At 46.9% G+C, this 13,060-nt stretch overlaps 5 protein-coding genes across 5 annotated transcripts; 3 read left to right on the top strand and 2 right to left on the bottom strand.

Moving 5' to 3' along the window:
* Positions 1-310: 310 nt before the first annotated feature.
* Positions 311-1,093, bottom strand: Pdw03_1699 (Prefoldin; the record flags this gene model as incomplete). Its single annotated transcript, XM_066099980.1, has 4 exons — positions 311-363; positions 459-576; positions 651-937; positions 1,048-1,093. The coding sequence occupies 4 exons, from the start codon at positions 1,091-1,093 to the stop codon at positions 311-313; spliced, it is 504 nt and encodes a 167-aa protein (XP_065957707.1).
* A 936-nt stretch (positions 1,094-2,029) lies between these two features.
* Pdw03_1700 (Fungal transcriptional regulatory protein, N-terminal) lies at positions 2,030-3,779 on the top strand (the record flags this gene model as incomplete). The annotated part of the gene is made up of 4 exons (XM_014681087.2): positions 2,030-2,498; positions 2,561-2,969; positions 3,028-3,316; positions 3,384-3,779. The coding sequence occupies 4 exons, from the start codon at positions 2,030-2,032 to the stop codon at positions 3,777-3,779; spliced, it is 1,563 nt and encodes a 520-aa protein (XP_014536573.2).
* A 607-nt stretch (positions 3,780-4,386) lies between these two features.
* Pdw03_1701 (uncharacterized protein) lies at positions 4,387-5,535 on the bottom strand (the record flags this gene model as incomplete). Its single annotated transcript, XM_014681086.1, has 1 exon — positions 4,387-5,535. The coding sequence occupies one exon, from the start codon at positions 5,533-5,535 to the stop codon at positions 4,387-4,389; it is 1,149 nt and encodes a 382-aa protein (XP_014536572.1).
* Positions 5,536-8,378: 2,843 nt separating this feature from the next.
* Positions 8,379-10,613, top strand: Pdw03_1702 (Major facilitator superfamily domain, general substrate transporter; the record flags this gene model as incomplete). The annotated part of the gene is made up of 10 exons (XM_014681085.2): positions 8,379-8,519; positions 8,597-8,973; positions 9,031-9,248; positions 9,337-9,717; positions 9,768-9,925; positions 9,980-10,074; positions 10,132-10,265; positions 10,321-10,380; positions 10,434-10,526; positions 10,576-10,613. The coding sequence occupies 10 exons, from the start codon at positions 8,379-8,381 to the stop codon at positions 10,611-10,613; spliced, it is 1,695 nt and encodes a 564-aa protein (XP_014536571.2).
* Positions 10,614-11,034: 421 nt separating this feature from the next.
* On the top strand, positions 11,035-12,903 carry Pdw03_1703 (Major facilitator superfamily domain, general substrate transporter; the record flags this gene model as incomplete). Its single annotated transcript, XM_014681084.1, has 1 exon — positions 11,035-12,903. One exon carries the CDS (start codon positions 11,035-11,037, stop codon positions 12,901-12,903), a length of 1,869 nt encoding a protein of 622 aa, XP_014536570.1.
* Between the last annotated feature and the right edge of the window lie 157 nt (positions 12,904-13,060).

Consider the following 13,060-nt stretch of genomic DNA (forward strand, 5'->3'; position numbering starts at 1 on the left):
GGAACAAGAAAACCAAAGTTTGAAAAAAAAAGCCCTCCAAAAGTATCAATATCGTCTGGCTTGCTTATCAAGCCGAGATCATTAGGAATGTAGCAATAATAGTTCCAATTCAAGTAAGTTATTGAAATTATTCCCGGTTCCCAATATTAGAAAGCTCATTTAGCCCTCGATTCGGGTTTTCTTCAAGTTCTTTTTCTTATACTTCATCTCCATTTTGCTTGTTTCAATACGGTGAGATAGAACCCCGGTATGTGATTTCGATTTCTCTATGGTAGCTCGGCTCGACCTATTCGTGAGACGGAGGTCGAGTTTAGCCCGTGGCGGCTTGAGGAGCACCTTCTGCGAGCATCTTCTGCCTCAATGCTGTAGGAGATGGGTAGGTTAGCACACGACAAAAAAGGACCCCCCAAGGCAATACAATTCCCGCCTCCCATTATCCAAAAAAGAATTCCACTTACTCTCTTCCACAATACGCAGTTGCGAGCTCTTGGCCTGTACGATCTTCTCCAACTCCTGCAGGTTTGCCTCCAAGCCCTTGACCTTATCTTCATAGAACGCAACCGCCTTAGAAGCAGTCTGGAAACACACCAATTGTCAGCCCGACCAAACCATTCACCGATGTTCCTAGGCATATCCCCGCCGCCACATACCTTCTCGACATAAAATCCAGTTCCGACATCAACAAGCACCTTCTCGCGATCCGTCAAGCGGCCCTTGACGTACAGCGAGCTAGTGAGGGGCACGAGGATCTCATCGCGGCCAGCGGTTCCCTTCTTCTCGTTCCCGGTCACGCCATCATTGATCGATCGCACACAGTCGCGGAACTTGGCCTGCGCGGCGCGTAGCTTCGTGTGAGAGGTGGTTAGGTGTTCCAATTCGGAGGTGAGGCGGGTTTGGAGGGCGCGGAGCTGAGGAATAGAAAGAGAGGCAAGGTTGACTGGTTGCGGGTGGTTAGCTGGGAATTTATCTCCATACCATACGGAAAGCTGAAAGCCGGTGCCGTAGTGCTGTGTTGGTGTTGGGGGGGGGGGGGGGTCAGAGACGCACCTGAGCCTTGGGGAGCTCCGTCTGAGGATGGGGCGTTTTGTGACATTTTAAAATTCGGGAGAAAGAATGTGGTGTTTTGGGGATCGATTTCCGGATCGGGAGCTTTGTTATTGTAGATCAGGTCGTCGCATTGGGACTGTATAGGTGCATAGGTGGTGGGGGGGGGCGCTTGAGAAAACTCCTGGGTCCAATGCGTGGCCATAGTGGAGATAGTGGCGGGGTGGACTTATACACACGCACCTGACCACCTCACCTCACTTTCCTTGCACAGACCATTTTTGGACAAGAAATTATTGAGCCTAGAGCCCCACATTTTGTTATACCCACTGACTCAGAGAGAAAAATAAGCTGTCAGTATGTAATTTATATAGTTCTACGAGTACATAGCCATGACTCTGCGTAGGTAGAATGTTATCTGCGGGGAACATCAAGTCATTCCGAAGATTCTTAGTTCTCCGCTCCGCTCCGTAATCCTTCTTTACCACGTATCTATGGCTTCAAGACTGGCAGCATGTGAAGCTTGCAGAAAAGCAAAAGTTGCCTGTGATCATAAACGACCGGCATGTACTCGGTGTGCAAGTCACGATAGAGCTGCAATTTGCATTTACCGGACAACGCCATTCAAGAGAAGAAGAGTGGAGAGCTCTACACCTCTGCAGTCTCCTAGGTGTGTACTATGTGATTCATAAATTTAATTCTCTTATTTTCACATGCTTATCAAATTTGAAGTCGGCTACCTGCGGCCCAACCATCCTTCACTCCAAGGAATAGTCCATATCCAAACCCCGGCTTTCTGGGGTCCTCCAGCCATGTCGCTATTTTCAATGAAATTTCCCCACAAGACTACCATACATCGGATAATTATCATGCCTCCGAGGAGATGACGATGATGATGCATTCCCAGTCCACTGGCGAGAATATCTTGTTAATCCAAGGGGCGGATGTCCTCAGACAGCTGTTGAACACCTTCCCTCTAGCCGCCATGAAGGATTTTGTTACTTTTTGGCTGGCAACAGGAGCCAATCTAGCCCTGGCAGAGCCTTTTACCGAGAAGTGTACTGAAAACATGACGTACCTGTTCACATCTTTCTCACAAGATGATAACTGGCATTTGGCCTATGCCCAACGTTTAACCCAAAATTCCCGAGAACCTTTGCAGTTTAGCAGCACATCTGATATGGAAACTTTTTCTGCCCAGTTCCTCGATCAGAAATTCCGATGGGAAAGTCTAGGTATATTCCTCTCTGCTGTGAGCCGAGCAGCGATCGATATATCATTCTTCCCGCCATTGTTCAAGACTGAAAAAGATCAGTTCACTCTTCGGAAGCTATCTACAAAACTAAGTGATCTTGCGTTAGACATTGCGCTGTCGCTGGATTGCTTAAACGACCTACAACTTGTTTTACAATATGAAAACTTTATAGTCCACACTCATGTTGATGGGGACCAAAGTAAGAATCTCGTTTAAAATTTTTTTAATCTGTTGAGAACCGCAACTCATCACGAATTCCAGGCTACCATTCGTGGACCAGACTTGGAGATGTTGTGTCGTCCATGTTTGCACTTGGCTACCATGAGAACGTCGAAAAGACCAAGCCACCAATCCCGGCTTTTCTTTCGGAATTACGAAAGACAGCTTGGGCCACCACATACTCGGCGGACAAGAATGTGGCTATATTCCTTGGTCGCCCACCTCGGATGAGCAAGCGGTTCTGCCACTTTCAAGTACCTCTGACCCCGACAAGCTCAGATCAGGCTTGGGACACCTCACACGTTGAGGACGAGGTTGTCAGATGGAACAAAGAGACACCAATCTGTTATAGATCAAGTATTCGGTGGGCGACTCTTTGCTCCGCCCTGAAAGAAGATGTCCTTGAACTGCTCCGATCGAAGCAGCGCGAGAATTTCAATCGGAAAGCTAGGTAAGCTGGAGCTCTCAAAAATGAGATGCCCTGGCTCACTCTAGTGTGTTTGACATAGCATCATCCGGCAAAAAGCTGAAACTCAATGGGCAAACCTACCTCCTCGATTCCGACTTTCGGGAACTTTGAAAGAATGCACTGGGGATGCGTTCGAACGCGACCTTCTCGCTAGCATACGCCTGGACCAACTGCATGTTCTCTTTCTACTTCAACTAGCGTTTCTCGACACTCTGACTGCGCCTGACCTATCCATGCTCGATATCTCGGACCAAATGCTCTCCCTCGTAGTGGACGCAATTCTTCTACGAGATCAGCTGGTGAACTCTGGAACAGGGCTCGTGTGGAAGGTAGGTATTTTTTTTAAATCTATTCCTAGGATCCTAATCTTCAATTTCCGGGCTAACGACTTGTCAGATCGCTCACTTCGGCCTGCCGGCTGCAGGCATTATCCTCCTTTCAATGCTTAAACAACACCGCACACTAACCGAAGGAAGATCCTCATGGTCCAAAACCATACTTAATCTCGGTATCTTTGTCGCGCAGGTTCAAGTTGGGAGCATCGTTCGTCGTGGAGATCCGAATTACGCCTTGATATCCAAAGCGACACAGACTATCGAGCGCTTCCTTGATTCTATACACCGTGAAGGAATGCAATCCCCGACGCAATTAACATCGCATCCAGGAGAAACTGGCGACTGGGCTGCTTTTTTCACCCAGGATCTGTGTGATTTCGAAACTGACTTTTGGGAGAATCTCGCATACCATCCATCTTTGCTGGCTTCGGACCCTAGTTTGCCTCAAATATCGTAGATGAACACAGGTTTGAAAACAAGGCAAGATGGAACATGCATTATGAATTGTACGAACACAAAACTTGGTCACCCGCTTATGCAGCCTTTGTCCATTAGCTGAAGTGATGCTAGTATTGAAGATGTGTTCAGATGTCCTCCTTCTCTTTCAGACGTCCTAAATGAAAAGAACTGCTGTTATAATCGATGCTTTCATTTAGATACCTGTATATTCTCTGGGCCTTGACTCTCAATTCTCTAACCTGGTATTCATCATCATATTTGAAAATGTTTTAAGCGTCCTCGGAAAATCCTTGTAAGGATTAGTGACCTCACTGACATCTACAATCACTTCATAACACGCGATAAGTGATCAAAAGAATGCGTGTTAGCTATGCAAATGATTCCAAACTTGACAAAAGGAACTGCAGTCCAGAACGCAAACAAACGGCATTCTAAAGTGAGAGTTGATGATGCCGAAGCCTGACAATGTCTATATATGATCATCACCTTAGACCTTTCTGTTTTTTCCTTCTTCTGTTTTAATCTTTCTAATCTAGCTATAAAGCCAAAATGAAACCCGGACTACATTCTATCGTCATGAATTAGATCACTTTCTCCGAGGCCCCCTAGAGCTCCTCGTCTGGTTTCTGTGCAGTAGGTTCGCGGCCCAAAAGGTAACCTCGCATCGTAGACCACACGCTAGGCTCTGGTTCAAGAGACTTATTCTTAACCTTATAGGCTGTGTGATTTTCTTCCATTGGCATATCACCATCGGCATCCAAATGTCGCGAATCATCCAAAGACGAGTCACTTAGAGTAGTGAAGCTAGTCTTATCAGACTTCCCCTTTGGTGACTGAGTGTCAATCAATCTCTTCTTTTGTGGCGGAGAAGTCATTCCGCCTTTTTCATCACCCTCATCCCTAGTCCGCTTGCGATTGACACGCTCAATAGCATGTGATAAAGCATCTAGGCCAGGATTGCGGGACGGAGATGGAGCTTCCGTACAAGTGGCTTCATAGTAGCCAAGCTGTGGGGTATCTGGGATAGGAGCCCGAAGAACTTCTGGGGCAATCACGGGGGAATGATCTGGAAGGGAACCAATACCAGCCTGAATGAGAGAAATGGAAGTAGAAGTGGGGGTAGGGATAGGGCCAGAAGGTGAGCCAGGAGAAGGAAGAGGGGCGGGAGCATTGGCACAAGGACGAGCGCGGGCAGGATCAGGAGAAGGAGCAGGAGGAGGGGCAGGTGCATTGGCACGAGGCCGAGCACGGGTGCGGGCAGCAGTAGGAAGACCAGAGATAATAGGAAGACGAGCAATAGGAATAGTCGGATGAAGACCAGGCGCAGGAACAGGCGCAGGAGCAAAGCCACCTGCAGGAGCAGGCATGGGGACAAAATCAGTAATAGGATAATTGAAATCGACAACTCTCCACGTAGGATCAGTGAAGCGGTAATATCGAAGAATATTGAACATGCGCTCGGTGAGGTCCGCTGGATCTGGGACATGAGCGAGAACTAAAGCTGGGAACTCATTTCGCCTAGCGGTGAGCTTATTTCTGATGTCAAATGCCTTCTTACCTTTAAATACTGAGTTCCAATGACCTCCATCTTGAAGAAAGTTGTGCAATCCGGGATTGTAGATCTCTCGAACCAAGCGGAGAACGGCCATCTGATCTCCAAAGTTCGTGTTTATGTCGATACCAATAGCTTCCCAAAAGGGAACTTCAAACTTTGAGCTCATGTTCAACCTCATATCTGTGATCACTCGCGCCATTTTGGAAGATTTTGAGGAGAGTTATAGAGGTTGAGTAGTTGGTTTGTTGGCTTGTTAAATCGTTAGATTGAATTGTATTGTTGACTTGTTGACTTGGAATTTTTCGGAATTTTTGAAAGTGATGATTGCCTAGGTGGTATTCTCAACTGCTAAATGTTCGCGAGGCGCTTTGTGACTTGCTAGATTGTTGCAAGCATGGCTCAAGTATTCTGGGATACACAAAGGAATACTATTTTAACCTCGAATTCCCCTTTTTAGAACAAAGCAGCGCTTTGATGAGATACTTGGCAAACCCAAACAATTGGTTTCTAATTGTGGCATCTCTAAAGAAATCACTTGCCAGCACTTGTTTCTCTAAATACGAGACAAAGACAAGGGGAGAAAGTGACCGAGAATAACTAGAGGCTTCATTTGCATTTGGGAACGCAAGGAAGACTGAACTCTGGAAACAGAATAGGAACTTCTTTCTGTTAGTTTTCTTGTTGAAATATACAAAAGACCTTCTTCGCCAAGTTAAGTCTTTCCCAAAGACGATGATCACAAAGATGATAGACTATTTTGTACGTCCTTACTACCATTGGTAGGACTTTTTGATAGACCAGCATCAAGCTTGATTATCAGCAGCCTAAAAACAAAGACTGAATATGAAAACAAAGACGCAAAAAACCAAAAAATTGCCAAATGTCGATGATGTGGTAATCTTCACAGCCTGCTTTGAAAAGCACATGGAATCGCCTGCAGGGGATCCTCAGTGCCCAAAGGCAAGATGCACACATCAAGAAGACGAAAAACAGAGTTTCTGAGCTCCAGGAGGCCTGTATAAATTACTGTGCTCATTACGGATAATGCGCTATATAGGTCGCGTGATTACGTGCTTCGGAGTTCTCATTTGACCATTGTGAGTAAGAAGGCAGATATCCCAGCGAGACTCACGTCGGGCTCGGTTTACTCCGCCAACGCGTGTGTATCTAGCAGAGCATTTATAGTGCGATCGACACGAATGTCAAAGTAGTTAAAGCTAATCAAAGGAAGATCGGTAGGAGATGATGATATAGTGGTCATCTTCGCTCGCAGAGTGAATTCTAGTAATATCATTGATATGATAGCCATCTATTAAAACCCCAATGGCATACAGACGATTAGTGTTTCAGAAAGAAATCTGCCGGGCTTCGGGGAGGATTCGTCTCTCTGGGCAGTTTTTTTTTTGCGCGGCTACCTGCTACTCATGTGTCGGCAGATCCTGGTTGAGTTTCTAGTCTGCCAGGAGGCCTTCATAGATGTAGGGTCAGACAGAACAGGGCGATGCCGACTGCACAGATATGCGTTACAGTGCCGACCATCTGATAGCATCACTCCACAAACCCGATTTCTGCGTTAGATTCTATAGGCTCCAGTTGATGAGCAATAGCTTCAGTAAGAACCCTTCCTTCTTCTAGGCAGTATACTTGACATCCTCATGCTTCCCGTTGTGCCAGATTTCTAGCCACCGTGCTATTCCCTATGGAGGCATCTGAGTTGTGCGGACTTCCAAACTCACCCCATGCCTCTTTGGTCGGCTTCTGAAGAGGGTAAATTCGCCCTGGGTCGCTCTTAGAGAACGAAGTCATATGAAGCGGACCATTGAGCCCACATTGCCTAGGGTCTGCGCCGGCGTTGAAGAGCTACGCGGCTTTGATTTAGAAGTCGAGAAGCAGCTCGTTATAGCTCCATTTCTAGGCTCGAGTATTCAAGAAATGTCAATGAACTTGGCTGCATCGCTCCGACTCCAGCCACGAAAAATGATAACGGTTCTTCTTTTGGGCTCTCCAGGTGTGGACCTCGTGGCTTTATCTCTCGGTTTTGGGGTGGGGCTGTGTTTTATAGGTCCAGCCAAGCTCAGAGCTAAGCAAAAAAAGGGGGTCAGAAGGTCTGGACATTGGAATTTGTGGAGGGGTCACTGCCCGCCTCGAGGACAAGGATGCCGAGGAATGAGTTCCGTTGCTTAGGGCACGAGACAATCACGTATCCTGTCATCCCTCCAACAAGAATGGATTCAGCCTCAGAAGGCGACTCCATGCTTCGCTGAATCATGGAAGACTGACATTCGCAATAGATCTAGAATCCTAACCCTTCAGAGAACATTTCAGAGTTTCATCTCTTTGGTCTTGCATCTCCAAGGGGTTGACTCAAGGAAAAGAGGGCTGAGCGGAGTCATGTGGTCTTACGGGCTCTATGTCATCTGCAGGGATGTAGTATATACAGCAGTCCGAAGGATTCACCTCCTTTTCAGTCTGACAATCGAATCAAACAGGCAATCAGCCACATGCAACGAAATATCCAAAAAAATCCCCTATTCTCTTCCTCTACGAATAGGTTGAATGTCGCATGACTCAAAAGGCCGAGGCTTAGCCTACAGGATCAGCCCTTGTTCCCCGCATACGCTTTGACATGGTCGATTCAGCGATGATCGATGATAATTGTCAGACTCAAGTTGTTTTTGAAATTCGTATAACAATTGTATTACGCGCTTTCGAGCCGCGCTCCTCGCTCTTTTAATTTATGTCCGTGTTGCTACAACTTGCAAATACAAAACTATCGCGTACTGCCCATGACTTGCCCCCGGGCGCTATGATCCCGTTCAGCGTCTTAGTGCTGACGAGTGGTATAATGTGGACATCCTTAGACAAAGCCACAAGTTTTCTTTTGGGGCTGATCTGCAGCTGTGCTTACCCCACGGGGAATGTTTGATCTCTTTTTATATTCGGTGGGGTGGCCAATGTTCCCCATATTCTTCCTCCTAAACAGTTTTTGAAACGCAAAATCAGAGTTCTCTTGAAGCTAAAAGCAATTGAAAGCCCCTCATCATGGATGAAAAATCGTCTGAGGGTGCTCCTCACTATGAGCATGGAATCCCCGCTAAGAAAGAGCAGGATGAGGCGGCCAATCCTGATACACCTGAGCGTCGTCGGGCTATCGGAATCAACGTCGTTGAGAATCCGTTGACGGTAAGCCTGCGACCAAAGCCCTGATCTTGCATTTTTGTATCGAGCAAAAAAACTAACCGTTTTTTCTACGTCCATAGCGCAGCTCCAAGGAGCAAGCTATTGTCGATGCCCGAGCATACGCCGAGTGGCATAATATGAGCGAGTACGCCGATCTATTTGGCAGGGCTGCTGTAGTTGCGCGGAGCCCTAAGGAATTTCCCTCGGCCCCTGAGCTTGATGAAGAGGAACGCACCGCACTCGCATACGAGAGGGACCATAAATGGCACGGTCCCTTTATGCTCTGGTATTCAATTGGGCTGTGTGCTATTGGAGCTGCCACACAAGGATGGGATCAGACTGGATCCAACGGCGCCAACTTGTCTTTTCCGGAGGAGTTCGGTATTGCGAGTAAAGGAAAAGATGAATGGATTGTGGGAATCGTCAACTCGATTATTTTCTTGACTGCTGGTCTTATGTACGTATACCACCAGAGAGCATCATGATTTTTGATTGCGACTAACCTTGCACGCAGTGGTGCTTGGATAGTCGATCCGCTTAATCACTACTTGGGCCGACGTGGTGAGATTTTCGTTACTGCTCTCTGTCTCACTGCCACACCAATCGGCTCTGGTTTCTCAAAGTCGTGGCAAGGGCTCTTTGCTGCGCGCTTTGTGATGGGCATCGGAATTGGCGCAAAGAACGCCACGGTGCCCATTTACTCAGCAGAGATGGCACCGGCTAGAACCAGAGGTGCTCTTGTCATGTTCTGGCAGCTTTGGGTCGTAGTTGGCAAGCATCTCTCATACCTTTTCAAGAACTACAGCTAATCTCAATGCAGGAATTTTCTTGGGCTTTGCTGCCAACGTCATTGTCAAAGATGTCAAAGATATTGCTTGGCGTCTTCAACTCGGTTCCGCGTTTATTCCATCTTTCATCCTCAGCATTGGAATTTTTTTCTGTCCCGAGTCTCCTCGCTGGCTCATGAAGCACAACAGACACGCCGAAGGATTTCAGTCAATGTTGCGCTTACGAGCTCATCCAATTATCGCAGCGAGAGATTTCTATTATTCATACATTATCTATGAAGAGGAACTCAAGGAGGCCCGAGGCGCAGGCTATTTCTCCCGTTTGTGGGACTGTTTCGCCGTTCCGAGAATTAGACGGGCTAACTATGGCGCCTCCACGGTTATGATTGCGCAGCAAATGTGCGGTATCAACAGTGAGTGGTATCTCGCCTCGTGAGAGTAGCCAGAACTAAGTCCCTTTTAGTCATTTCGTTCTACAGCTCAACGATCTTTCGGGATGTCGGCTACACAGAAGACCAGGCCTTGTATGCGTCTCTTGGATACGGTGCTATCCAGGTCGTGGCCACAATCCCTACTTTGTTCCTAATCGACACCAAAGGCCGAAGAAGTCTGACTTTGATTGTGAGTTATGATAGAAGTTCTAGTTGAATGTCACTGACTCTTGTTCCTTTATAGACATTCCCCTTCATGTGCATCTTTCTACTAGCCGGTGGTCTCTCGCTTTTGAACAAGACAGAAAACCATGCTGCAATGATTGCACCAGTTGCCTTGTAAATTTGGTCACTTCTACTTAGTCTGAGCATAGGCTAATTGGTCTCTTCGAATAGGTTTGTGTATCTGTTTACTATCGCCTACTCACTAGGTGAAGGCCCCGTCGCTTTTCAATACTCTGCTGAGGTATTCCCGACCATTCAGCGAGAGCAAGGAATGGCGTGGGCCGTTTGTATCAACAACACTTTTGGTAAAAACTCCCAACATCAAACCCACGGAGCATCTGTTAACAGATTTTATTCCAGCTGGCGTCCTTAGTTTAACTTTTCCTCGAATGACGACTGTGATGACAAGGACCGGTGCATGTACGTTGACAATTTAAGCTCCTGGTATCCAAAATTGCTAACCCCTGCTACAGTTGGTTTTTATGCTGGTCTGAACCTCCTAGCATGGTTTATGATTTTCTGCTTTGTGAGGGAGACCAAGCAGCTGACTCTAGAAGAATTGGATCGTAAGTCAAGTCTCAAGTCTACATGTCATATACTGACAACGTTGCAGAGGTATTTTCGGTGCCGACCAAGAAGTTCATTCACTATGAACTGACTGTTTGGCTTCCTTGGTGGATCAAGCGATATATCTTGAGAAAGAATATCGAAAGGCCACCACAGATAATTTCACTGGGGGAAAGGGTCAGATAGTTGCCCACAGAGTTAGTTCCTCATGCGTGATATCTTCAGACGGTGACTGTTGGTTCGGTTGATGCCTTTTCTATGGTAGGGACTTTTATTATCCTACCGGAGAGTTACCTACATGATAACTGCAATAATTCTGTTCGCTGTATAAGTAGAATAAACTCTTAATGGTCCTCAACAACGATCGAGGCAGTGATAGTATCCGTATAGAGGAGATTCTTTGGCAAGAACGAACCAATACATCTCCAACTTTCCTTCCTAAGACCAAAGACACTCTCATCTCTAGCGAACGATGCCAGTTGTATTTTCCCATCCATTCACTTCACCATGGACCAAATATCGTCAGAATGGCGACATATGATCGAAGACATAGGTGAAGGTAAAGCAAGACCAGAGGCTTCAGACCAACTTCCATCCAGCATCTCACTGATCCCACTTCTTGAGACCGCTCATCACGTCTTCGCACAAGCGTTCAGAATCAATGTACCTTTAATGCTTTGGCCAGAAGCCTGGTTTCCAGGGGATGATCGACAGTGCCCTATGTGGCTCCGGCCTTGGATTCAATTTCCTCAACAGCAAGAAGAGACGTGGAACAGAATTCTCCACGCGTCCCAGCTTGTTACTGCAAGCATTTTTCCTCCGCAAATCGCTCTCGAACACACTGCTCAGACCCTGCAATGGTACCCAGTGCACTCAGAAGACACATTGAAGCAGTTTGCACACAGAACACTGGACGATTACCTCGGGACTGTTGTTAATTTTCTGGAACATGAGGACACACTGAGGTACAGGTTCAGTATCCGTGGACAACTGAAGTTCGACCGCCCGCGTGAATGCTGCGTTTCTGTTGCAAAATTTGGATTTGAAGAGCCAGCGTACGCAGTCCTGTATATGCCATCATTTAGTCTGACTGTGCCCGAACTGGTTGCAGGGTTGCACGCAACAGCACCGCTCGATTCCTTCGACGAGGAGCCCACCACGTTTGAGGAACACGCCACTGCGATAGTGGTCCATGCAATCGTTCGAATCTATTCAAGAATGATGGGTTCCGGACGCCGGTATGGGTATATCTACACAGGGGAGGCATTGGTGTTTCTTCACATCCCTCTGCACGATTGCACAATTGTTGAATACTATCTCTGTGTTCCTGCTCGAGACGTCGATTTTCATGGTTATGATCCCCATTCAAACTGGGTTCGCCGCACGGCTTTGGGCCAAGTCCTCGCTTTCGCATTACAATCTTTAGCTGCTACTCCACCATCTCAGGAATGGCAGGATGCGGTTTATCAATCCTATCGCCCTCTCGAAGACGACTATTCAATTATCATGCCCCAAGCCCCGGATGACATTCGACTCCGCCCACCACCAGAGTTTATGTACGAAAACTCATTCTGGACTAGATTCTGGGAAAACCTTCTGCAGGCAAGGATACCAACGGGCCATACAGAAGTCCCTGGTCTACCAACCTCTGGGTCGTCAGATTTTTGCAATCCCTACTGTACCCAGGAATGCCTCCTTGGCACCTTTGAAAAGGGTGCTCTAGATGAAAACTGCCCGAATGCTGCCCAGCACGGCGTAGGAAGACACCAAATCAGCTCGCAAGAGATTTGCGACATGATGAATGAACAACTTCGGGCAAATCGGTATAGAGGATTTGAGCAGCTGCACATTGTCGGTCGAACCTGTTATCTGTTAAAAGCATCTTTGCTGTCTCACGGGTATACTATGTTGATCAAGGCTACCAGTGCCAGCAGGTCGCACAAAATCAATACTGAATTGAATAACTATGAGAGCCTTATGTCCTTGCAGGGATCACAAATCCCTGTATGTCTTGGGATGTTTTCGCCTAAGATCCCATATTGGTATCATGGGGTTCAAATGGAGTACATGCTGCTCCTCAGTTGGTCTGGAATTCGAACGGATCAACATGTCACCCTTGAAACTTCTCAGTTCCTTGATCAGGAGATGCGGAAACTTCAGGACAAACTTCAAGAGCATGGAGCTGTTCAGAAAGATTCCGCTTTCCGCAACTTGCTGTGGAATCCAATGTCACAATCCTTTGTGATGGTTGACTTGGAAGATTTGAAGTGGCTGACGAGAAGTGCAAAAAGTTCCGAGGGGCATGAAAGCCAGCAGGCACAATTCAACACAGATGAAATCCAGTCCAGTGGCTATCTTGGAGATGCTGAGAAGTAATCTTCGATTATGGCGCTCACAACATGTGAAAGAAAGGGTTGGTTGTGTTAGAAGAAAAGGCACCGTAAAAGATTCTATATATTATTCCCAACGCTATCTTTTTTTCCGGGTGCCATCGTTTCTGTTGCCTGTAGGTTCCTTGTATCCTGTAGCACAC

The sequence above is a fragment of the Penicillium digitatum genome, chromosome 5 (assembly GCF_016767815.1).
Source record: "Penicillium digitatum chromosome 5, complete sequence".
Classification (NCBI taxonomy): Eukaryota; Fungi; Ascomycota; class Eurotiomycetes; order Eurotiales; family Aspergillaceae; genus Penicillium; species Penicillium digitatum.